This window comes from Sus scrofa, chromosome 1 (assembly GCF_000003025.6).
Source record: "Sus scrofa isolate TJ Tabasco breed Duroc chromosome 1, Sscrofa11.1, whole genome shotgun sequence".
NCBI lineage: Eukaryota > Metazoa > Chordata > Mammalia > Artiodactyla > Suidae > Sus > Sus scrofa.
This window is the reverse complement of record NC_010443.5, coordinates 130,652,204-130,677,286: the sequence shown is the minus strand read 5'-3', so window position 1 is coordinate 130,677,286 and position 25,083 is coordinate 130,652,204. Positions and strand designations below refer to the sequence as shown.

The following is a 25,083-nucleotide window of genomic DNA, read 5'->3' as shown; positions in this document are numbered from 1 at the left end:
ACACCACAGTTCATAGCAACGCCAGATTTTTTTTTTTTTTTTGGTCTTTAGTCTTTTTGTTGTTGTTGTTGTTGCTATCTCTTGGGCCGCTCCCGCGGCATATGGAGGTTCCCAGGCTAGGGGTTGTATCGGAGCTGTAGCCACCGGCCTACGCCAGAGCCACAGCAACTCGGGATCCGAGCCGCATCTGCAACCTACACCACAGCTCACAGCAACGCCGGATCGTTAACCCACTGAGCAAGGGCAGGGACCGAACCCGCGACCTCATGGTTCCTAGTCGGATTCGTTAACCACTGAGCCACGACAGGAACTCCAACGCCAGATTCTTAACCCTCTGAGCGAGGCTAGGGATCGAATCTGAAACCTCATGGTTCCTAGTTGGATTCATTTCTGCTACGCCACTACAGAATTCCTGCATAATTTTTACAGATAGGCACTCTGAGGAGTTCCCATAAGGATTCAGTGGTTAACAAACCTGACTAGTATCAATGAGGACATGTGTTCAATCCCTGGCCTTGCTCAGTGGGTTAAGCATTCAGTGTTACCACGAGCTGTGGTGTGGGTTGCAGACGCACCTTGGATCCTGCGTTGCTGTGGTAGTGGTGTAGTCTGGCAGCTGCGGCTCTGATTCGACCCCTAGCCTGGGAACCTCCATATGCTGTAGCTGCAGCCTTAAGAAGAAAAATAAATAAATAAATAAATAAAATAGGCACTCAGACTTGAAACAGTTCTTGAGCATGGTTTTGTCCTCAAAATACTGCTTTTGAGGGAATTTTTTTTTTTTTTCCAGTTTACTGTAAACACACCACCTACTCCAGAAGACCTGATGTTAAGTCAATGTGTTTACCGGCCCAAAATACAGATTTATAGAGAAGATTGTGAAGCTCTTCGCCAGAAGATTGAAGAGTATGAAAGTTTTCATTTTTTTATGTTTTGTTGGATGGGTGAATAATTTGTGTGCCGGGGTTTGACTAGAGTAACACTGGCATAGGAAAAACTGACAGCATTAATTGGCAGTGTCATATGGAATGTGGGAAAGAGCTTTGTAGTCAGATGAAAGTTCATTCTTGGATAGCATTAGCTGTATAACCTTATGTAAGTCATTTAACCCTCATTTCCACATCTGTGAATTGAGGGTATTAATAGCTACTCAGTAGGGAGAAATGAGCAGTAGAAATAGTGTATATGAAAGTTTTCATGCCATTCTTAGCAAAGAGTAGGTCCTTAATAAACAATAATTATTAGGTTATGATAACAAACTGATTGCAAAAAAAAAAATCTTTAAAAGAAGATAGTACCCGTTAGAGATTTATATGTGCCTAAACTCATGATTGCCTTTGAGTTCATGATTTTATCACATTTGCCCTTAATTTACATTTATAAAAGTATATGGTTTACTCAGACTAAGCTTAGTGGTTTGGTATAAGTAGATGCTGCAGAGTACAAATTAGATATATCCAGATTCTCGCAGGTAAATCAGAACTTGCAACCCAAAATAATGTTTATATCATACTTACCTAGAATTGCTGAACTAAAGTTGAATCTTACAAACTGAAAATAAATAGAATAACTCTTAAGAATCATTTTTAAAGCTTTTGGTGTGAGCAATATCAAAATATAATGTACACATGAAACTTACATATTATAAGCCATTGTTACCTCAATAAATTAAGTTAAAAGGATGGAGTTCCCGTCGTGGCACAGTGGTTAATGAATCCGACTAGGAACCATGAGGTTTCTGGTTCGATCCCTGGCCTTGCTCAGCGGGTTGAGGATCCGGCGTTGCTGTGAGCTGTGGTGTAGGTCACAGACGCGGCTCAGATCCCACGTTGCTGTGGCTCTGGCGTGGGACAGTGGCTACAGCTCTGATTCGACCCCTAGCCTGGGAACCTCCATATGCCACAGAAGTGGCCCAAGAAATGGCAAAAAGACAAAAAATTTAAAAAATTAAAAATTAAAATTAAAGGAGTTAAGTAGCTTTAAAACTAGAAATTTATGATGCTGTTAAAGTCCTGAAGATTTGATTTGCCTGATTCTGGTTTGTTTATTAAAGAAATAAATATGGAGCACCTACTATGTGCCTCTGTACTAAGTCCTGAGGTTCATCATGAACAAGACAGATTTCTTATCTTCATGTTGTTTAAAAGAGTTGGATGTCTCAAGATTTGTCTGAGAATGTTTTGTTTTGAATAAGTAGATCTTGCATACAATGAGGTCTGTTAAATGTGCTCTACTGTTTGATTTTGCACCTATGTGCATGAATATAAGATCATCTGATAAAAATTTATTTCCTCTGCTTATTAACAAGAGACTAATAAATAGCATTGCTGCTTTTTTTAAATGCTATTCTTATAAAGGTGAGATAAGACTTTGAACTGAATTGGAACTTTTACTTAAAATAAAAGCTACAACTTTGAATAATTATGCATTCGCAGGCCTTGAGGATTCTCTTTTTTTTTTTTTTTTTGTCTTTTTGCCTTTTTGCCTTTTCTTGGGCCGCTCCCACGGCATATGGAGATTCCCAGGCTAAGGGTCCAATCAGAGCTGTAGCCACCAGCCTACACCAGAGCCACAGCAACGCGGAATCCGAGCCGCGTCTGTGACCTACACCACAGCTCACGGCAATGCCATATCCCCAACCAACTGAGCAAGGCCAGAGACCAAACCCGCAACCTCATGGTTCCTAGTCGGATTCGTTAACCATTGCGCCACGATGGGAACTCTGAGGATTCTTTATAAGCAACATATTTTCACTTTGGAGTTCCCATCATGGTTCAGTGGTTACCGAACCCAACTGGTATCCATGAGGACCTGGGTTCGATCCCTGGCCTTGCTCAGTCGGTTAAGGATCCATTGTGGCCATGAGCTGTGGTGTAGGTTGCAGACGCAGCTTGGATCCTGAGTTGCTGTGGTGTAGGCCGGCAGCTGTAGCTCTGATTCAACCCTTAGCTTGGGAACTTCCATATGCCTCAGTTGTGGCCCCAAAAAAGACAATTTTTTTTCATTTTGGAGGATGAGATTTCTATTTGGCAGAGACATTTTTGAATCATAACATCCTAGAACTGTTCTACAAGTGTTGAAATAATCAGGCTGGCACGGGAGTTCTCTTCACAGCTCAGCAGTTAATGAACCCAACTAGGATCCATGAGGATATGGGTTCAATCCCTGGCCTTGCTCAGTGGGTTAAGGATCTGACATTGCTGTAAGCTGTGGTGTAGGTCGAAGACGAACCTCGGATCCCTGTTTGCTGTGGCTGTGGGGTGTAGGCTGGCAGCTGTAGCTCCAATTAGACCCCTAGCCTGGGACCTTCCATATGCTGCTGGTGGGGCCCTCAAAAAAAAAAAAGTGAAAAAAAGAAAAAGAACAAATCAGGCTGGCTACTGTTTCTGAGTGAATTCCCTACTTTATGTAGAAAAGAACTAGGAAAAATTAAATTAAGTACGCCTACAGATCCAAGTTGATTCATTATAGCTAAATTCTGAGCTCCATGCTAATTAACTTTTCTGTATTTCAGATTAAAGCTTTCTGCACTGAACCAAGATAAACTATTGACTGATGTAAATAGGAACCTGTGGGAAAGAATGAGACACTGCTCTGATGAGGAGGTACTTTTGTTTCATTTTCTGAATGGAATCAGTGTAGACATTTTGAACAATGTTTATTGTGAAACTAGTAATTAGTGATGAGTATTTAATTTACTTCTCAGATGTAATATGTTAACTAGGTTTTATTATATACGAGTCATTGTTAATATATAATCTTTTCAAACACTAAGTGATCAATTTAATATATGAAATATATTTGAATTTTTTTTTTTTTTTTTGTATTTTTTGCTATTTCTTGGGCCGCTCCCGCGGTATATGGAGGTTCCCAGGCTAGGGGTCCAATTGGAGCTGTAGCCGCTGGCCTACGCCAGAGCCACAGCAACGCAGGATCCAAGCCGCATCTGCAACCTACACCACAGCTCACGGCAACGCCGGATCATTAACCCACTGAGCAAGGGCAGGGACCGAACCCGCAACCTCATGGTTCCTAGTCGGATTCATTAACCACTGTGCCACGACGGGAACTCCTGAAATTTATTTAGAGTTCCCTCATTCTTATTTGCCTTTCACTTAGATAGATGGAGGATAGATTAATTAATTAAATAATAAGGAACTCAATTTATATTTATCCTAATATATGCAAAGGTTTTATTAGCTAAAAACCTGTCATTTTCTAATTTGTAATATAAATTAATTAAAAGAAGGAATCAGGAGTTCCTGTCATGGTTCAGTGGTTAATGAATCCAACTAGGAACCATGAAGTTGCAGGTTCAATCCCTGGCCTCACTCAGTGGGTTAAGGATCTGGCATTGCTGTGGCTGTGGTGTGGCTGGCAGCTGTAGCTCTGATTAGAGCCCTAGCCTGGGAACCTCCATATGCCTCAGGTGCGGCCCTAGAAAAGACAAAAAGACCAAAAAAAAAAAAAAAAAAAAATTGAAATCTTTGTTTCTCTTCTTTAATTATTCAATGGAATTAAATTGCCAAATTAGAAGCCTTAAGAATCAGAGTCTAGGAGTTCCCGTCGTGGCGCAGTGGTTAATGAATCCGACTAGGAACCATGAGGCTGTGGGTTCAATCCCTGGCCCTGCTCAGTGGGTTAAGGATCCGGCGTTGCCGTGAGCTGTGGTGTAGGTCACAGACGCGGCTCGGATCCAGCGTTGCTGTGGCTCTGGCTTAGGCTGGCAGCTACAGCTCTGATTAGACCCCTAGCCTGGGAAACTCCATATGCTGCAGGAGCGGCCCAAGAAATGGTAAAAAGACAAAAAAAAAAAAAAGAATCACAGTCTAGAATGGGCATAGCTTAGCATGTGGCAGTTCAACCAGCCTCTCAGACTATTTGCCTTTTCTAACTCATTTGTTTTAATGAATTATAGTCTTTAACTTTGCCTTACAGCTCAAGGCCTTTGGCACTCACCTGAACAAAATAAAATCGCGTTTTACCAAGATAACTAAAATCTTCACTCATCAAGGAAAAGTGGCTCTATATAGCAAGCTGGTACAATCGGCTCAGGTAATTCGAGACACTTAAGAGCTTAGCTATTATAATTACTTCATAGTGGTTGTGGAATATGATGAATGTTCCTTAGGAGACATGTGAATGAGAGTTGGGCCAAAACTTAAAAATTAGAGTTCCCGGAGTTGCCATCGTGGCGCAGTGGAAACAACTAGTAACCATGAGGTTGTGGGTTCGATCCCTGCCCTTTCTCAGTGGGTTAAGGATCTGGTATTGCTATGAGCTGTGGTGTAGGTCGAAGATGTGGTTTGGATCCTCTATTACTGTGGCTGTGGTGTAGGCGGCAGCTGTAGTTCCAATTGGACCCCTAGCCTGGGAACCTCCATATTCTGCGGGTGCGACCCTAAAAAGCAAAAAAAAAAAAAAAAAAATGGAGTTCCCATGGTGACGTGGTGGTAACGAACCTGACTAGTATCCATGAGGACGTGGGTTTGATTCCTTGCCTCGATCTGTGTTACGTGAGCTGTGGTGCAGGTCGAAGATGCAGCTCACACACTACGTTGCTATGGCTGCGGGCATAGGCCGGCAGCTACAACTTTAATTCAACCCCTAGCCTAGAAACATATATTCTGCAATTGTGGCCCTGAAAAACAAAAAATAAAAAAAATAAACAAAAAACTTAAAAATTATTCATTAGACATGGGGTTCAGTTTATGAAAAGTAGCAAATCCTGGCATCCTCAGTAATTCTACAATATATTTACTAATATGGCTCTACGCCTCATCTCATTTGTTATCTATATTTTACATAGTGAAATAAAACTATACGATTTTGATATTCCAGTGCTAAGGACTATGGTGTAGTAGTATCTTCCTCATAGTCCATACTTGGTTATGTATGCGTGTTCATGTATTTAAGGTAACATTTCCTGGAGTTCTCTTCTAGTGCAGCAGGTTAGAGATCTGGCGTTATCACCACAGTGGCTTGGGTTGCTGCTGTGGCAAGGGTTCAGTCCTTGGCCTGGGGACTTCCACATGCCACAGAAAAAATAATAAATAGAAGAAATAAAAATAAAGTAGCATTTCCCAAAATGATCATCTTTTAAGAAAGTTCCTCCAAAAAAAAAACTTTACATTGGTAAATAAGTCTGGGAAATATTACATGGTGTGTCCCCCTTTTGGAGAAATATAATAGCTAGCATATTATAATCTAAGGTCGGAAAATTTTTTTTCTAGTCTAAAAGGAAAAAAATGCTATAATTATATTTGACCAGTGTTTCCCATGTTTGGCCATACAATATTTTTTATGAAATCTTTTTTTTAGGGGGAGGTGCTGCAGGTGTGGCATATGAAAGTTCCCAGGCTAGGGGTCAAATCAGAGCTCAGCCACTGGCCTACACCATAGCCATAGCAACTCCAGATCCAAGCCTTGCCTGTAACCTATACTGCAGTTCACTGCAGTGCTGGATCCTTAACCCACTGAATGGGGCCACATCCTCAAGAATACTAGTTGGGTTCATTTCTGCTGAGCCACAATGGGGACTTCTGAAATCTTTTTTTTTTTTTTTTTAATTAATGTATATTAGCAGCTCATGTTACATGAAAATGCTGAAATAAAGGAAAGTACAAAAATGAATTTATATTAATCTGTTATGAAGGCTCTTTTTTTCCTCTTGGCTGTCCCCATGGCATGTGGAAATTCCTAGGCTAGGGATCAAATCCGAGCTGGACCTATGATCTATGCCACAGCTGCACTAATGCCAGATCCTTAACCCACTGTGCCATAGCAGAAACTCCCACAATCTGTTATGAAGCCTTTTTTAAAAATAAAAGAAAAAAAAAATTAAGACCAGACTTGAATCTTTGATCTTCATTTTAAGATTTGTCTGTTCATGATATAGACACAGCAGTTATGTTAGCAATTTGAACCATTTTTAATGTTACAGTGTTTTGTTTGGAGGTTTAACTTGACAGTCTGTAAAATTGTATGTTTAGAATGAGAGGGAGAAACTTCAGATAAGGATAGACCAGATGGACAACATACTTAAGAAGATGGATGACTGTCTCACTGAGGTGGAAATAGGTAAAGTACCTTGAATACTTTTCCAAAAGAAAATTTAATTGTATCTAAATGCTTCCTTATAGTACACATTGCTGGTAGTACTATGCTGAAGGCTTGTAGTATCAGTTTGAGACATTAAATTAGAGCTCCTTTTCTGTGGTCATTCATATCACAATCAACAAGAGATGCCCAAGAGAATAAGTCTCTTTGGAAAGCTCTTCATAACCTAGACCATAATCTTGTGTTGTTGGGTTTTTATGTTTTTTTTTTATTTGTTTTTTAAATAAATGAATTTATTTCTATTTGAAAATTATCTATCCTTTCAATTTGACCTCCCATAATTCCAGTTTGTTAGTATTGTCCTGAAACTGCTTTTTCACAGATCATAAAGTTTCACATAATCATCAAATTTGATAGCTCTCAGTCCTTAGTCATGTTGATCTCTTTTAGCGTTTGACAATGCTGGTTATTCATCTCACGCCTGGGATCAACCCTCACCATGGCAGTGACCTGAGCCACAGCAGTGACAATGCAGGATCCTTAACTGATAAACTACCAGGGAACCCCCTGGTTATTCTTTTTTTCCTGACACTTTCTTCTACCTGAACTCTATGATAATGCACTTCCCTGACCCTATTATTTTCTCCTGGTTGTACCTTTTAGCTCGTCTATTGGCCCTTCTCTAACTCCTTGTATGGGGACAGATTTTTATCATCTACTTATTTCTATATTCTTTCTCCTAAGGCTTTCATCTGCCTTAACAATTAGGTTTATATAAATAATGCCCAAATTTAGTTAAATTCATCAAGCATTTGTTGAGCACCTACCACATGGCAGAAACCATGCTTAGCATCAGAAAAAAGATACTATATAACACAAATTTTTGCCCTTAAGTGGCTCACAGTCACTTTGGGTGAGGGCGTCTTTAGCCTCTTTATCTTTGGTTCCAGACAACATTTCCAGTTTCCTGTTGAATCTCTCTGCAAAAATGTTTTTTTAGAGGACACAACATTGTAAATCAACTATACTTAAATAATAATGAAAAAAAAAGATTTTAAAAAGTTAACTAAATAGAATAATCTGGAATATATAACAATAAAAATTGACATAAGTGAGAAAAAAATGTTCTTAAGGAAAAAAGGGGGCAGGGGGAGTTCCCTGGTGGTCTAATAGTTAGGATTCAGCATTTTCACGGCTGCAGCCCTGGTTCAGTCCCTGGTGCGGGAGCTGAGATTCCACATCAAGTTGCTGCAAGCTAAGCCGAGAAAGAAAAATGTCCTTAAGCACCTTAAATATTTTGTGAAAAAAAAAATTAAATTTATTGTCTTCTATTTCCAAAATAAAATCGGAAAACTAGTTCTATGATGTTTCTCCATCCTTATTAATGGCATCATCATTCTAGTATATTGTAAAAGGCTCAAAACTTTTATTATTTTTGAGTCTCTCATATCAAATTCTGCATTTCTGCTTCTTCAACATCTGTATTCTTTCCCATTCCCATTAAGGTTGTCATTAATTCTGACGTGCTGTTTTAAGCCTTCTAATCTTTCTACACTCTTTTTTTTTTTTTTTTTGGTCTTTTTGTCTTTTTTTTGTTGTTGTTGTTGTTGTTGTTGCTATTTCTTGGGCCGCTGCCGCGGCATATGGAGGTTCCCAGGCTAGGGGCTGTATCGGAGCTGTAGCCACCGGCCTACGCCAGAGTCACAGCAACGCGGGATCCGAGCCGCATCTGCAACCTACACCACAGCTCACGGCAACGCCGGATCGTTAACCCACTGAGCAAGGGCAGGGACCGAACCCGCAACCTCATGGTTCCTAGTCGGATTCGTTAACCACTGCGCCACGACGGGAACTCCTACACTCTTAATTTCATTCTATGTCTTTCCAGTCCAACCTGCACATTTCTGCCAGATTAATAATTATGAAGGACAGTTTTCATTGTTATCCCTTGGAAAACTTTTCTGTCTTTCCATTTATTACAAAATAAAGTCAAAACTCCTGAGCTTGACATTTAACATTCTGTACAATCATTTTCAGATATTCCTTTCTTACATGGTATACTATTATTCCCTTACACATACTAATTTCAGCCAAATCTTGTCATTTCTATGCATTCCTGCCACTTTGTCTTTGCCTCATGCATTCTTCTATTTTTTACCAAACGATGTGTTCCCTGTCTCCCTTGAGCTACTGTGGCTATTTTGTTAGTACTTCTTATAGTACCTATCACATTAAGTAATTATAGTTACCTTTGTATAGTTTATTTTCCTAATTAAATTGTAAGCCACATGGGGGGAAATATCCACTTTTATTTCTCATGTCTTCAAAGTTTTTAGCACTATGCTTTGCACAGAATAAGTGCCTGGTATATGTTTTCTGCATTGAATTGGTAATAAGTATATGAATTCCTTAGTCTTAAACTGTCCCATCCTTTTGTTCATTACCTTGCTTTTTCACTTTACGAAAAAATAATAGGAGTTCCCATTGTGGCTCAAGAGTTAGCAAACCTGACTAGCATCCATGAGGTTGCAGGTTCGATCCCTGGCCTCGCTCAGTTAAGGATCTGGCATTACCATGAGCTGTGGTGTAGTCACAGATGCAGCTTGGATCTGGTGTTGCTGTGGCTGTGGTGTAGGCCTGCAGCTACAGCTCTGATTGGACCCCTAGTCTGGGAACCTTCATATGCTGAGAGTGCAGCTCTAAAAAGGCAAAAAGACAAAAATAAAATAAATTAAAGTAATAATTAAAATAATAGAAGCCATTAGGGCTGGAATTTCTAAAGCCAAAACACACTCCTTCTCTGAGTACCACTGAATGGCTTCCTATTTCTTTCTTCTTTCTTCATTGTGCCTTGAGCAAATTATTGAGTACCCATTATGTGCCAGTGCTAAGAATACTACGGTGTTTAAAAACAAAGCTTTATGCACTTGTGGAGCATCTAGTCTAGAAAAGATTATAAGAATTAAATACATAGTTTTATGCTAACTGCTGTAGAAGAGTGGATACATGGGGTACTCTAAGTTCCTGGTACAGAAATCTGGCCTAATTAGGTCAAGAGAGGCTTCCCTCTGAGGAAATGGCATTTCAGCTAAGATCTGAAGACTGAGTAAGAATCTTAAAGTAAGAATCAACAGGAGAGCAGACTATTCAGTATAAGGAAGCAGAAAGCAGACTGTTCACTATGAATAGCACATGCAGAAGCCCTTTTGTGGGAAAGACTATTTCAAGTACAAGGGTCTGAAATAAGGCCAATGTGTCTAGAATAGAGAGAACGAAAGGGAATATAGTCTGAGATAAAGCTGGAGATGTTAGCTTTAGGGGCCAGGCCAAGGAGGACCTCTTAAGGAGTTTAAATTTTTCTAAGAACAGTGAATATCCTTTGAAGGATGTTAAGCACTGGCTACAGTGTAGATACTGGATTTGAGTAGATCAAGAGCAAATAGTTATTGGAATAGTATGTTTAAGACAAGAGCTTATATTAAGGGAGCCTGGTGGTGATGAAGAAAAAGATTCAGAAAATTTTTTTTCTTTTTCCTTTTTAGGGCTGCACCTGCGGCATACGGAAGTTCCCTGAGTACGGGTTGAACTGGAGCTGCAGGTGCCAGCTTCCACCACAGCCACAGCAACACCAGATCCAAGCTACATCTGCAACCTATGCTTGTGGCAGCACTGGATCCTTAACCCACTGAGTGAGGTCAGGGATCGAACCCACATCCTCATGGATACTAGTTGGGTTCTTAACCCACTGAGTCACAACAAGAACTCCAGATCTGGAAAATATTTTTGTGGTAAAAATCCAGACTTGGTTTGGATATAGAGAGACATAGGGCTTTTAAGAATGATTTCGAGGTTTCAGAAACAAATTAAAAAATTTAAATGTGTGTGTACATTGTATATGTGTATCTGTTCCTTCTTAGTCCATGGGGTTGCCTAACAACTTTGATATATGTAAATTATATATAAACAATTTCCATCTCAAAGTGTCCCCTGAGAAGCTACTATTGGAGATCATCATATGGCTCAAAGTTCTTAATCTGCCACTATAAGCAGGTCTTCATATGAAAGTATTATTGTTATAGTTTAGTGCTTTTTTGTCAGGGAAAGGTGGAAAAAGACAAATGTTTATAAAATACTCTTAACACTTTATTTTGGGACCATCTCTTCTTTTCATCTCTGGTTGTTTATTTTTGACTGAGTTATTCTAATGCATGTTGTCTACTTTAGAAACTAAGAGTTTGGAGGATGAACAGAAAAACATTCCTATGGAAGAATGGGATTCTAAAGTGAGAGCTGCCGAGAAAGGTAACTGAATTAATTAAGGAGATAAATGGGAGGGTGAATTCTCTGTTCTGAATTTGTTTATTTAGGTGAGATTAGTGAGATAGACTTTTCAATAAAACATGATTTTTGTAGCAATATTTTAATGTGTACATTCTGATAGATTTGTTTTTCTTTTTCTTTTTCAAAGAACTGGGACAGCTGAAAACTGAGGAAGAAAAACTTCAAAGGTTAGCCTTCAGTTTGAATGTTAGAAAATATTCTAGCAGTTCTCTTGTGGCTCACCAGGTTAATGTTGTCTCTCTGAGGATGTGGGTTTGATTCCTGGCCTGACTCAGTGGGTTAAGGATCTGGCATTGCTGTAAGCTGTGGAATAGGCCACAGCTGCAGCTCCAGTTTGACCCCTAGCCCAGAATGTCCATATGTCCCAGGTGCAGCTGTTAAAAAAAAAAAAGGAAAAGAAAATGTACTAAGCTTTACATGGATAAATGACTTCCCACCTCTAGAAACTGATAAGATTGAGGACATTAGTATTGACTAAGGGTGAGTCAGAGCTTCTGTTCCACTTTGAACTTAACCTTGGAAGCCATATAGTCAACAGTATTTTCTATTGTTTACAGAACATTAATCCAAGGTACTATGTCTCAAACTTGAATACTATCAGGAGCTTCTTAAAATAAACCTAGAAATTCCCACTGTGGCACAGTGGAAACGATTTCAACTAGTATCCATGAGGATGTGGGTTCAATCCCTGGCCTCAGTCAGTGGGTTGGGGATCTGGCATTGCCTCGAGCTGTGGTGCAGCTTGGATCCTGCATTGCTGTGGCTGTGGTATAGGCCAGCAGCTCTAGCTCCATTTCAGCCCCTAACATGGGAACTTCTATGTGCCTAGGGTTCAGCCCTGAAAAGCAAAGAAAATAAACCTAGCATTAAACTGTGTTTTCATGGTAAAAATAAATATTATATATATATAAATAAATATAAAATGAAGTATGTATTTCATATACTCATGGATCTTATTTAACTATAAGACTAAAAGCAGATACAAATAATGACAGGGAGTACCCTTTGTGGCTCACTGGTTAAGGAACCTGACTAGGATCCATGAGGTTGTGGGTTAAGGATCTGGGGTTGCTGTGAGCTGTGATGTAAGTTACAGACATGGCTCAGGTCCCGTATTGCTGTGGCTGTGGTGTAGGCTGGCAGCTGTAGCTTCAATTCAACCCGTAACCTGGAAACTTACATATGCCGGGGGTATTGCCCTAAAAAGCAAATAATGATAATGATAATACAAATAATGGCAAAACCAATAAAATTCCATGAGTTTCCGTCATGGCTCAGCTGTTAACAAACCCAACTAGCATCCATGAGGACGCAGATTTGATCCCTGGCCTCTCTCAGTGGGTTGGGGATCTGGTGTTGCCATGAGCTGTGGTGTAGGTCACAGACATGACTCCGATCCTGCGTTGCTATGGCTCTGGTGTAGGCCAGTGGCTACATCTCTGATAGGACCCCTAGCCTGGGAACTTCCATATGCCGTGGGTGGGACCCTAAAAAGACAAAAGACCGAAAAAAAAAAAATTCCAACTGGCAACATTTATTTGACAGGTGATAAGATTTGGCTAAAATTAAATTGAAGCTAACAAAATAACAAAATAAAAGTACTATTTAGCTCTAGTAAACTAAACAAAACCAAATACAGGCACCAGAATTATGGTATGTTTCTGTTTTAAAGTGGACATTCTTATCATCTACATTATTCTTATATTTTTCACATCAAAATGAAAATGTAAATTTTAATCTTATTTAAAATTTTTTTTTATTATTTGATGAATTTATTACATTTATAGTTGTGCCATGATCATCACAACCCAGTTTTATAGGATTTCCATCCTACAACCCCAGTGCATCCCCCCACCCCCAACCTGTCTCCTTTGGAAACCATAGGTTTTTCAAAGTCTGTGAGTCAGTATCTGTTCTGCAAAGAAGTTCATTCTGTCCTTTTTTCAGATTCCACATGTTAGTGAGAGCATTTGATGTTGGTGTCTCATATCTGACTGACTTCACTTAGCATGATAATTTCTAGGTCCATCCATGTTGCTAAAAATGCTGGTATTTCATTTCTTTTAATGGCTGAGTAGTATTCCATTGTGTATATGTACCACATCTTCTTGATCCACTCCTCTGTTGATGGACATTTAGGTTGTTTCCATGTCTTGGCTATTCAAAGTAGTGCTGCAATGGACATCAGAGTACCTGTGTCTTTGCGAGTCATGGTTTTCTCTGTATAGATGCCCCGGAATGGGATTGCTGGATCAAATGGTAGTTCTATTTTTAGCTTTCTGAGGAATCTCCATCCTGTTTTCACAGTGGTTGCACCAATTTACAGTCCCACCAACAGTGTACTAGGGTTCCTTTTTCTCCACACCCTCTCCAGCACTTATTGTTTGTAGACATTTTGATGATGACCATGCTGGCTGGTGTAAGGTGGTACCTCATAGTGGTTTTGATGTGCATTTCTCTAATAATGAGTGATGTTGAACATTTTTTCATGTGTTTTTTGGCCATCCGTGTGTCATCTTTGGAGAATTGTCTGTTTAGATCTTCTGCCCGTTTTTTTGATGGGGTTGTTCATTTTTTTGGTATTGAGCTATAGGAGGTGTTTATAAATTTTGGAGATGAATCCCTTGTCAGTTGATTCATTGCAAATATTTTCTCCCATTCTGTGGGTTTTCTTTTCGTTTTGTTTAGGGTTTCCTTTGCTGTGCAGAAACTTTTAAGTTTGATTAGATCCCATTTATTTTTATTTTTACTGTCATTACTCTAAGAGGTGGATCTGAGAAGATGTTTACTGTTGTTTATGTCAGAGAGTGTTTGGCCTATGTTTTCCTCTAAGGGTTTTATAGTGTCTGGTCTTATATCTAGGTCTCTAATCCATTTTGAGTTTATTTTTGTGTATGGTGTTCTAATTTCATTCTTTTCCATGTGACTGTCCAGTTTTCCCAGCACCACTTACTGAACAAGCTGTCTTTTATCCATTGTATATTCTTGCCTCCTTTGTCACAGATTAGTTGATTGTAGGTGCATGGGTTTAATTATGGGCTTTCTATCCTGTTTCACTGATCTATATTTCTGTCTTTGTGCCAGTACCATACAGTTTTGAGGACTGTTGCTTTGTAGTAGAGTCTGAAGTCAGGAAGCCTGATTCGTCCAGCTCCATTTTTCTTTTTGAGAATGTCTTTGGCTATTCTGGGTCTTTTGTGCTTCCAAACAAACTTTAAAATATTTTGTTCTAGTTCTGTGAAAAATGTTCTTGGTAATTTGATAGGGATTTCATTGAATCTGAAGCAAGTGGCCACACCTGTGGCATATGGAAGTTCCTGAGCCAGGGGTGGAGCCACAGCCACTGTAGAAGCAACACTGAGTAGTTATGTTGTGAGCCACACAGGAAGTCTAATAATAATCTTAAAGGAAATATAAACCCCTGAGGATATCTTTATGGACCCCAATTTGAGATTTAGGCCTTTCCTAATTAGGCCCATACTTCTAATTTAATGCTTATCAACAAACAAACAATGCAAAATGGATTGCATTCACCTCACTAGGAAGCCATTTAGCACAAGATTTTAACCTCAGCTCCTTTTTTCTCTTTTTTCTTTTTCTTTTCTTTTTTCTGTTGCCCTTGCTGCCCTTGGAAGTTCCTGGACAAGCCAGATCATTAACCCACTGTGCCATAGTGGGAACTCCAAGTGTTTGTCATAAGCTTTTATTTTAATGAAGTCTGAATTTTCTAACAATGGCTCTATCTTTCTGTAAATACCTGGTTTGATTTGCAGAAATCTGTTAGAACTGGAGATACAGAAAGAGCAGACACTTACTCAAATAGACTTTGTGCAAAAACAAATAAGCAGAACTGAAGAGCTACTGGATCAGTTGAGGTAAGGAAAAGCAGGTGGCATTAATTTGTGTTTTATCCTGTGCCTTCATGGTTGTGTAAATCCACTAGTGCAATAGACATGTATTTATAAAGTGTATCATTTTTTAACCTATAATACAATGCATCCTCAAAAAGAAAAAAAGGAGTTCCCGTCATGGCGCAGTGGTTAACGAATCCGACTAGGAACCATGAGGTTGCGGGTTCGGTCCCTGCCCTTGCTCAGTGGGTTAACGATCCGGCGTTGCCGTGAGCTGCGGTGTAGGTTGCAGATGCGGCTCGGATCCCGCGTTGCTGTGGCTCTGGCGTAGGCTGGTGGCTACAGCTCCATTTCAACCCCTAGCCTGGGAACCTCCATATGCCGTGGGAGCGGCCCAAGAAATAGCAACAACAACAACAACAACAACAAAAAGACAAAAGACAAAAAAAAAAAGAGGTAATATACACAACACTAAGCTGAAAGAGCTGAAAGTATACAAAGTGGGAAAGCCATAGAATTGTAATTTAGGAGTTCCCATTGTAGCGCAGTGGAAATGAATCCTACTAGGAACCATGAGGTTTCGGGTTCCATCCCTAGCCTCGTTCAGTGGGTTAAGGATCCACCGTTGCTGTGACCTGTGGTGTAGGTCGAAGATGTGGCTGAGATCCTGCGTTGCTGTGGCTATGGCGTAGGCTGGCAGATACAGCTTCGATTGAACCCCTAGCCTGGGAACCTCCATATGCTTTGGGTGTGGCCCTAAAAACACAAAAGACCAAAAAAAAAAGAATCATAATTTAAAAATACTTAATATTTTATATTGCCTATTCTTGGTTTTTCTCTGATATACAAACAAAGATTGAGTCGGTTCTTATTTCTTTCAAACACATAAGTTTGTACATTCACAATATTTGAATTAAAATAATGATTATTTCCTAAGCCAGTAGACAACTCCAGCATCTGCTCATGTTACTGTTCAGGTGATATCAAAAGTTAATCCTCTTATTTCAAAAAATGTTTTTTTGTCTTGTTTATCTCTTTTCAGCTTGACTGAATGGGAAATCATGGAGTGGAGTGATGACCAAGCTATATTCACCTTTCTTTATGACACAATAGAACTCACCATTACCTTTGGAGAGCCAGCAGGTGAGTAGCAAGAGTATAATAATTCCTCTGCAGATAAATGTATGGCTAAACTTACTAAAGATTCATATCTTTATTTTAATATAATAACAACTATTGACATAATGAAGGCACTGCCGAAAATATTAAAAGAGGCAATAACCATAATTAGTGATAATGGAATTTTATTTTCTTAAATAAAAAGTAAAATAAGGAGGTTCCCTAATGGCACAGCAGGTTAAGGATCCGGTATTGTAACTTCCATGGGTTGGGTCACTGATGTGGTGCTTGTACAATTCCTGACCTGGGAACTCCCACATGCCACGGGTGAAGCCAAAAAAAAAAAAGTTCCGGAGTTTCCGTTGTGGCGCAGTGGTTAACGAATCCGACTAGGAACCATGAGGTTGAGGGTTCGATCCCTGCCCTTGCTTAGTGGATTAAGGATCTGGCATTGCCGTGAGCTGTGGTGTGGGTCGCAGACGCGGCTTGGATCCCACGTTGCTGTGGCTGTGGTGTAAGCTGGCAGCTAAAGCTCCGATTAGACCCCTAGCTTGGGAACCTCCGTATGTCGCAGGAGCAGCCCAAGAAATGGCAAAAAAAAAAAAAGTTCCTTTTCTAAATGAATACCGTTAACTTCCATTCAAGTCCAAAATTAAAACTTAGGAATCACTCTATACCTCTTTCCTCCTCACCAGCATATCTAAATCATAAATAAGACTTACTGATTTTGATTTAATATTCATCCACTTTTTTCTTTCTTTTTCTCTTTGGCCATATCTGCGGCATATGGAAGTTCCTGGGCCAGGGATTGTACAAGTACCACATCAGTGACCCAACCCATGGAAGTGATAAGGCCAGATCCTTAACTGCTAGGCCACCGGGGAACTCTCATCTGCTTTTTTGTATCTCTCTGTCAATAGTCATCTCTAATCTAAACGATTACAGTAACACTCTAGCTGGTCTTTCTGAATCATCTCCTTTTCCTCTCCAGTTCTTTTTCTTTCCTGTAGCAATAGTGATTATTGAAAATCTTATTATGCACCTACTACTCTTAGACTAATAATCAATATACTTAATATAGCCTGTAAGACCCTGCATGAATTGAATTTTTCGTCCTTTTCCTACCTCATCTTATACTGTTCTCTGCATATCAGCCACAGTGGATTTATTTCATTTCTTTAAGAAATCATGGTCTTTCATGCTCAGACATATTCCATCCTCTTCAAGACATTCATACTGATGTTTCTTACGCCTGGAAGTTCTTGTTCCTGTCTTAGTCCTTCCAGGCTGGCATTTAAAAAAAAAAAAATACCATAAATTGAGTATCTTATAAACAATAGAAATTGATTTCTCACAGTTCTGGAGATTAGAAGTCCAAGGTAATGATGCCAGCATGGTCAGGTGAGGGCCTTCTATGAGGTTGCACACTTTTCATTGTATCCTCACATGACCAAAGGCCTAGCTACCTCTCTAGGGTTTCTGTTATAAGAGCACTAATCCCATTCATGAGGGTTTCACCCTCATGATCTAAGCATCTCCCCAAAGTCCCATCTCCCAATACTATTGCATTGGACATTAGGATTTCAGCATATGACTTTTCAGACCGTAACACCTGTTTTTCACTAAATAAATGTCTACTAATAATCTTTAAAAGCTCAGCTAAATTATCACTTTCTCAGGAAGGTTTTCCCTGACCCTCCTTTTACTCCCTCTGCTGCTTCCTCTCCTGGTAGTTTTTTTGGGTTTTTTTTTTTAAGGGCCACACTTGCAGCATGTGGAAGTTCCCAGGCTAGGGGTCCAGTTGAAGCTACAACCACCAGCCTATGTCATGGCTACAGCAACTCAGAATCAGAGCGGCATCTGCAACCTACACCATAGCTCACAGCAACGCCAGATCCTTAACCCACTGAGCGAGGCCAGGGATTGAACCCATATCCTCATGGATCCTAGTTGGGTTTGTTAACCGCTGAGCCATGAAGGGAACTCCTAATTTATGTTCTCATTTCTTCCTACAGTTTTCCTAATAGCACTTATTACACTTTGTACTTCTTGGTGTGTTTATTAGTGCAATTATCTGTATGTCCCCCTGAGCTGTACACTTCTTGAGAACGTAGATTGATTATGTCTGTTTCACTATTGTATCCATAGTGCCAAATAGCAAATATTCAACCAAGTGAAAAGAATCAGAATTTGAGAGACAAGAGATAACTCTGGTGTCTGGGAGAACAATCAGCCCTCCGGGCTACCTAAAACTTATTACTGTAATGCTGGAAGCATAAATCATTTTCACTGTATTTGTAATAGGTATGGGGAAGTCATAGTCATTTCCTTTATATGGTTCCTGAAAATAATATTATCTTTGCATAGAAGTTAGGGGTCAGGAGTTCCCATTATGGCTCAGAGGAAATGAATCTATTATCCATGAGGACACAGGTTCGATTCCTGGCCTTGCACAGTGGGTTAAGGATCTGGCATTGCCATGAGCTACAGTGAAGGTCTCAGATGCAGCTTCCATCTAGTGTTGCTGTGGCTGTGGTGTAGGCTGGCAGCTACAGCTCTGATTCTACCCCTAGCCTGGGAATCTCCATATGCCGTGGGTGCTGCCCTAAAAAGACAAAAAAAAAAAAAAAAAAAAAGAGAGAGAGAGAGAGAGAGAAGTTAGGGGTCAAAGAAGGAGGCCCTGATAAATTTACAAAGTATGTACCACACCTTAAAGTTCCTTTAAAGGCCTACCAGTTAATATAGTTCAGAGAGTCCCCCCTATAGTTCCTATTAAGGATCCAGCGTTGCCACTGCTGTGACTTAGGTCCCTGCTGTGGCTCAGGTTTGCTCCCTGGGCCAGGAACTTACAAATGCCATGGGCATGGCCAAATTTGTGTGTGTGTGTGTGTGTGTGTGTGTGTGTGTGTGTGTGTGTGTGTGTAGTTCAGTGTAGTTCAGCATTCTTAGGGGAGACATTACCATACACAGAGAATAAAATAATTCAAGGATAAACTTCCAACTGCCTGTGAAAAAACTACTACCCAGAAAGAGTAGGATTCTAAAATACGGAGAATAATAAATCAGACAATAATTCTGGTAATTCTGGTTCTTCCTAGTTGGTCTTCCTTTCCTGGACAAAGCTTATAGGAAGATTGTTGACCTGCATTTTCAATCTCTGTTAGATGGTAAGTTCCAAACATTTAATCTAATCTTTATTGGAAATTATAAGTACAAATTGCTCCTTGAGAACTCTTTTACATACTAAATTAAATATAAACAAAAACAACATTAATAATTTATTCTTAGAAATGTGTATTAGACCTAAAACTACTTGAAAATTATTCCAAATATTGGGTGGGTTTTAACAGAAAATTTTTTAAAGTTATTACTAGATCTTGAGCAATGATTAATAATAGCTATTTCTATACTTTAAGAATTACCAGAGTTCTCATCATGGCTCAGTGGTAAAAAACCCAAATAGTATCCATGAGGGTGGAGGTTGAATCCTTGGCTTCACTCAGTGGATTAAGGATCTAGCGTTGCTATGAGCTGTGGTGTAGGTCACAGACTTGGCTCAGATCCCAAGTTGCTGTGGCTGTGGTACAGGCCGGCAGCTACAGCTCCTATTTGACCCCTAGCCTGGGAACTTCCATATGCCACAGGTGCAGCCCTAAAAAGACCCCCCAAAAATTTATCATTATGAGTACTTACTCTGTATCAGGTGTGTATATTATTTATATCAACACTACTCCCCTTTTTATAGTTAGGGAACTAAAGCGTAAAAGAAGTAACTGTTGGAGTTCCCATCGTGGCTCATTGCTTAACGAATCCGACTAGGAACCATGAGGTTGCGGGTTGGATCCCTGGCCTTGCTCAGTGGGTTAGGTTGAGCTGTGGTGTAGGTTGCAGACGTGGCTCGGATCCCGCGTTGCCGTGGCTCTGGCATAGGCCGGTGGCTATGGCTCTGATTCGACCCCTAGTCTGGGAACCTCCATATGCCTCGGGAGCTGCCCTAGAAAAGGGAAAAAGACAAAAAAAAAGAGCAAAGTAAGTGTTGTGCTTAGGATCACTCAGGAAGTAAGGAAAGCTGGAATTTAAACTCAGGATTATGTCACATTGAAGCCTATACTTTTAACTAACTTCTATTCTGTATGCGATGAAAGCTTGAGTTTATATCAGAACTTCTTGTGTTCACTATATATGTTGATTTATTGTGTTTAAAAATAAAATGGAGTGTATGCTTATACATCTAGTACTTTGAAGGTATTTCTCATTAATATTTCTATATGTATATAAAATATATGAATAATAAGTAATACCCTCCTTTTGATTTTTTTTCCCTTTCCTTAGGGGATAAAGCTCCACCTTCCTCCCTTTTAGTTCATAACCTTATTTTCCAGTATATTGATCAACAGGAATCCTGGAAGAAGAAATGTTCAACACAGCATCAGGTACCCAAGGTAAATGCTGATTGAAATATTTAAAGGAAAATTATGTTAACTGTCTCAAAAAATGTAGAAATGAAATTTTATATAAGTAATGGTAGATCCTGAAATGATAAACATATTAAACTGTTTAACTTTTAGAGGTTCTTCATGGATGAAAGAGCCAGTTAAATGTTTTCATACTTTCATCTTTTTTCTTTTTCTTTTTTTTCTTAAAGTATAGTTGATTTTCAATGTTGTACCAATTTCTGCTGTATCTTTTACTTTTTTTTTTTTTTTTCTTTTTTCAATTCTTCCCAGATGCTTCAAGAAATCTCACAGGTAGTAAGCCATTGCAAACTCCTTGGAGAAGAAATTGAGTTTTTAAAACGATGGGGACCAAATTATAACCTGATGAACATAGAAGTGAACAACACTGAGTAAGTATATTAGGGCTGCTATAACAAAATAACACAAACTGGGTGGCTGACAACAGAAATTTCTCGTCTCACAGTTCTGGAGTTGGACGTCTGAGATCAAGCTGTTTGCGGATCAATTCCTTCTGATGGCTGTGAAAGAGAATCTGTTTTATGCCTCTCTCCTAACTGCTGCTCATTTGCTGGCAGTCTTTGGCATTCCTTGGTTGTAAATATATAATCCCAATAGCTCCTTTCATCTTCACATGATGTTCTTCCTGAGTGCATGTCTGTGTCCAAATTTCCCCTTTGAAGTTCCCGCTGTGGCTCAGTGGGTTAAGAACCTGACTAGTATCCAGGAAGATAGAGGTTCGATCCCTGGCCTTGCCCAGTGGGTCGGGGATCTGGCGTTGCTGTGGCTGTGGTGTAGGCTGACAGCTGCAGCTCCAGTGTGACCCCTAGCTCCGGGAACTTCTACATGCTGCAGGTGTGGCCTAAGGAAAAAAATAAATAAATATCCCCTCTTTATTAGAACACCAGTCATTTTGGATTAGGGGCCCACTCTACTCCAGAAGGACCTCATCTTAACTAATTAAATCTGTAATAACTCTACTCACAAATTAGGTCACATTCTGAGGAACTGCAAGTTAGGGCTTCCACGCATGAATATTTAGGGGACACAAATCAACCTATAACAGTAAGTAATTAGTCAAAAACATATTAAAATTATTTTATTAATGAGTTTCATTGCTAATAATGAAAGTACAACCATCATCATACCTTGTTCCAGATGTTTTACCCTCTCTTCATTTGATAAGGACAAGAAATGATGTATACCAAAGTTTCACAACCCAACCTAGTATAAAAGGAAACTATTTGTATTTCATTCTAATTTCATTTTGTATTTTTAATTGAGGATCTTGTCTTTTTACAGATTGAGGCTTTTATTCTCCAGCTCAGCAGCATTTGCCAAGTTTGAGATAACGTTGTCTCTTTCGGCCCATTATCCATCTGTCCCATTATCTTTCTCTATTCAAAATCACCTTGGAAACATTGGGTGAGTAAAGGACCCTCAGGAAAGGGTTTCCAACCACTTTTTTTCCTTTGTTATATCTTTTGATATAACAAAGTGGTTAGAAAATGGATATATCATAGTGAAAGCAAAATGTCACCGCTCTCTGACTTCATTTTGAAGAATTTGTTCTTTTAAAATCAGTGACCTTCATTGCTATATCCAGTGGCTGCTAGAGACTTTTGGTCTATTCTTTAATACTTGCTCTACTTTTTGAAACTCCTACCTAAAAGAGGAATTAAGAAGGAAAAAAACTCTGCATGTGCTTAGTCCAAAAAATATTTGAACAAGTTTTATAGCCTTAAAAACAGAATTATCACTTAAAAAGCTATGCAGTCGTAATTCTTTTCTCAATTAGTTTATGGAAACAGACCTAAAAATATTTAATTTTTACTGTATAGTTTGTGACTTTTTGGACACACTGCTGACAGTTTGCAAGATGACAGAGGTTAGAATATGCCTGCCTCAAATCCACAGCAAACACCAACAGTTTAGATTTTTATAGCCAGAGAAAGCAGATAAGTCAAGATATCTCACAATTACACACAGAATTGATTCTTAGGCCTTATTTTTAGAATCTCAGTTGAAACTGGACAATCTTATTATTTCCGTAAATTCCTATTTGTACTTCCCAGGAGACTCAGAGACTATACTCAAAAACATGAATTCCACTGAAATGAAGACAAGTTTCCAAAAACAGTAATTAACCTTTTGTTCTTTCCAGCCAAGATGAAATTGCTGTCATTCTATCTAAAGTGCCACTGGAAGACAACTACCTAAAGAATGTAGTCAAGGAAATTTACCGAAGTATGCTTCAGGACTGATTGCCATTTCTACCACTAAACCGGTGGACTACAGTTGTAACAATCAAGCACAGTACACTTGATAAGAATATTAAGTCTGAGTCGCCATGCTGTTTATCTTTAGTTTCCAGAAGCCTGGTAAAATTCCTTTTGATAATGTTATAGTTAATTTGTAACTATTAAATCTCTGCAGTCAGGAATGATGAAAGGCCTTAAAAAGCTTGCTATCAACTTGCTCATCCTTCTACCAAAGTTTTAAGAAGTAGAACACTTAGGGAAAATTTTTCCTAACTAAAGTTGTGCTGTCTGCTTTAGTACAAGCCCTAAGGAGTAACTTCGAAGTATAACAGGAAGCATCACCACTGACAAAAACATTAGCCATTTTCCCATATACAGGTCTATGACTTTTAGGTTGCTGGCTTCTGCCTACCAGGTATTTCTGGGGTAGACATGTCTATCTACAAACTATTTATCCTCCTTTTTCTCCATTCCAGAGATGTTGTTAAGAGAAAGCAATAGCGCTCGGCTGTTGCAATGGTTGTGATCTTTTCTTGAGGGCCTTGCCTTCTTATATAGTGTCGATTAGTATTTTCCTAATAAGTATAATTTTGAGGGAAAGTTAATTAATTTTTGGCCCAATACGTACATGTAAATATACATATTGTTGTGTTTGTGATACAGTGAGGAAATATATATAGAAATACATAGAGTTGTATAGAGAGATACCCTTCTGCCTGGGCTGTTTTCATCTTTCTGAAGGATGCTTTACAGGAAGATTCTCAGTCTCCTTTTATTTAATAACCAACTTCAAACAATATCACACCCAAAACACCAGTTGTGTCAAGTTCTAGCAATGGTAATGAACTTAATATTAGTGTTGGTTCTGAAGCCATACCCTTCTCATATGAACATCCACCTATTTGAAAACTCAGATAAGATTAAAATATCTGAGGACCTTAATGAAGGAAGTAGGTACAAACCATAGTTAATCCCTGTGTCGCTGAAGAACAGTAAAAGAAAATTGTTTTGAAGTTCCTCATGAAACTATCATTTCTCAAAAATGAGCACATCCATTGATATTGAATGATCAGTATTATCTATAAGACAGACAAATATGAAAAAACCTTACCCAATCTGTAGTCAAATCCTAATCATGATAATTTGATTCTTATAAGTCTAAACTAAGATATATTTGCATTTTTAAATATTTTGCTTTATCCTTCAGGATCAGGTTAAATTCCTGTGGTCCTATGAATGTTATCTTTCCTTTTGATTGGCTTTTTTTCTCAGCTATTACTCAAAGGATCAAATGGTCGTTTACCTTCAAAAGTCAAAATTCATTTGTCATAAAAATAAAGATGTAGGTGTTCTCTATTTTTGCAAACTTCTTGAAAAATTTTTAAAGTCACTAATATTGTCTGTTACCCATGAAACTTAGTTTTCTTACTGGAGTTGTTTTATTTCTTTTCTATAAGCCTAAAAAATAAAAGTTTTGTATTGTGCATTTTGGTAACCTGGAAAGGACAGTTCAAAGAATCATTTGGCTTGTAATAATGGTCTCTGCTTTCTCGGGTTTGAAGTACATAATTGTAATACTTTTTCTAGTTATTTGCATTTGTATTTGTTCAAAGTATTGGCTATTTTTATAACATTCTTTGGAAGTTTTTCCTTTACTGATGGGAAGCAGATTTTTTTTTGCACTATTAAAGTAAGTTTGTTATATGAAATCTTTTTTTTTTTTTTTTTTTTTTTGTCTTTTTGCCATTTCTTGGGCCGCTCCCGAGGCGTATGGAGGTTCCCAGGCTAGGGGTCAAATCAGAGCTGTAGCTGCCAGCCTATGCCAGAGCCACAGCAACTCGGGATCTGAGCCGCGTCTGCGACCTACACCACAGCTCAAGGCAACGCCGGATCATTAACCCACTGAGCAAGGGCAGGGACCGAACCCGCAACCTCATGGTTCCTAGTCGGATTCGTTAACCACTGTGCCATGACAGGAACTCCATATGAAATCTTTTT

The 25,083-nt window shown here is 39.0% G+C and overlaps 1 protein-coding gene across 1 annotated transcript in view; it reads left to right on the top strand.

Annotated features, from left to right (window-relative positions):
* Positions 1 to 24,794, top strand: part of KNL1 (kinetochore scaffold 1) — a 76,497-nt gene extending 51,703 nt beyond the window's left edge. Inside the window, 14 exon segments of the mRNA XM_021097610.1 lie at positions 791 to 906; positions 3,515 to 3,605; positions 4,939 to 5,055; positions 6,993 to 7,080; positions 11,284 to 11,361; positions 11,528 to 11,567; positions 15,174 to 15,275; positions 16,294 to 16,394; positions 19,469 to 19,537; positions 20,703 to 20,812; positions 21,098 to 21,216; positions 22,127 to 22,249; positions 22,989 to 23,085; positions 23,087 to 24,794. Of these exon segments, the coding sequence (XP_020953269.1) occupies positions 791 to 906; positions 3,515 to 3,605; positions 4,939 to 5,055; positions 6,993 to 7,080; positions 11,284 to 11,361; positions 11,528 to 11,567; positions 15,174 to 15,275; positions 16,294 to 16,394; positions 19,469 to 19,537; positions 20,703 to 20,812; positions 21,098 to 21,216; positions 22,127 to 22,249; positions 22,989 to 23,085; positions 23,087 to 23,107 (1,272 nt within the window). The 3' untranslated portion in view covers positions 23,108 to 24,794.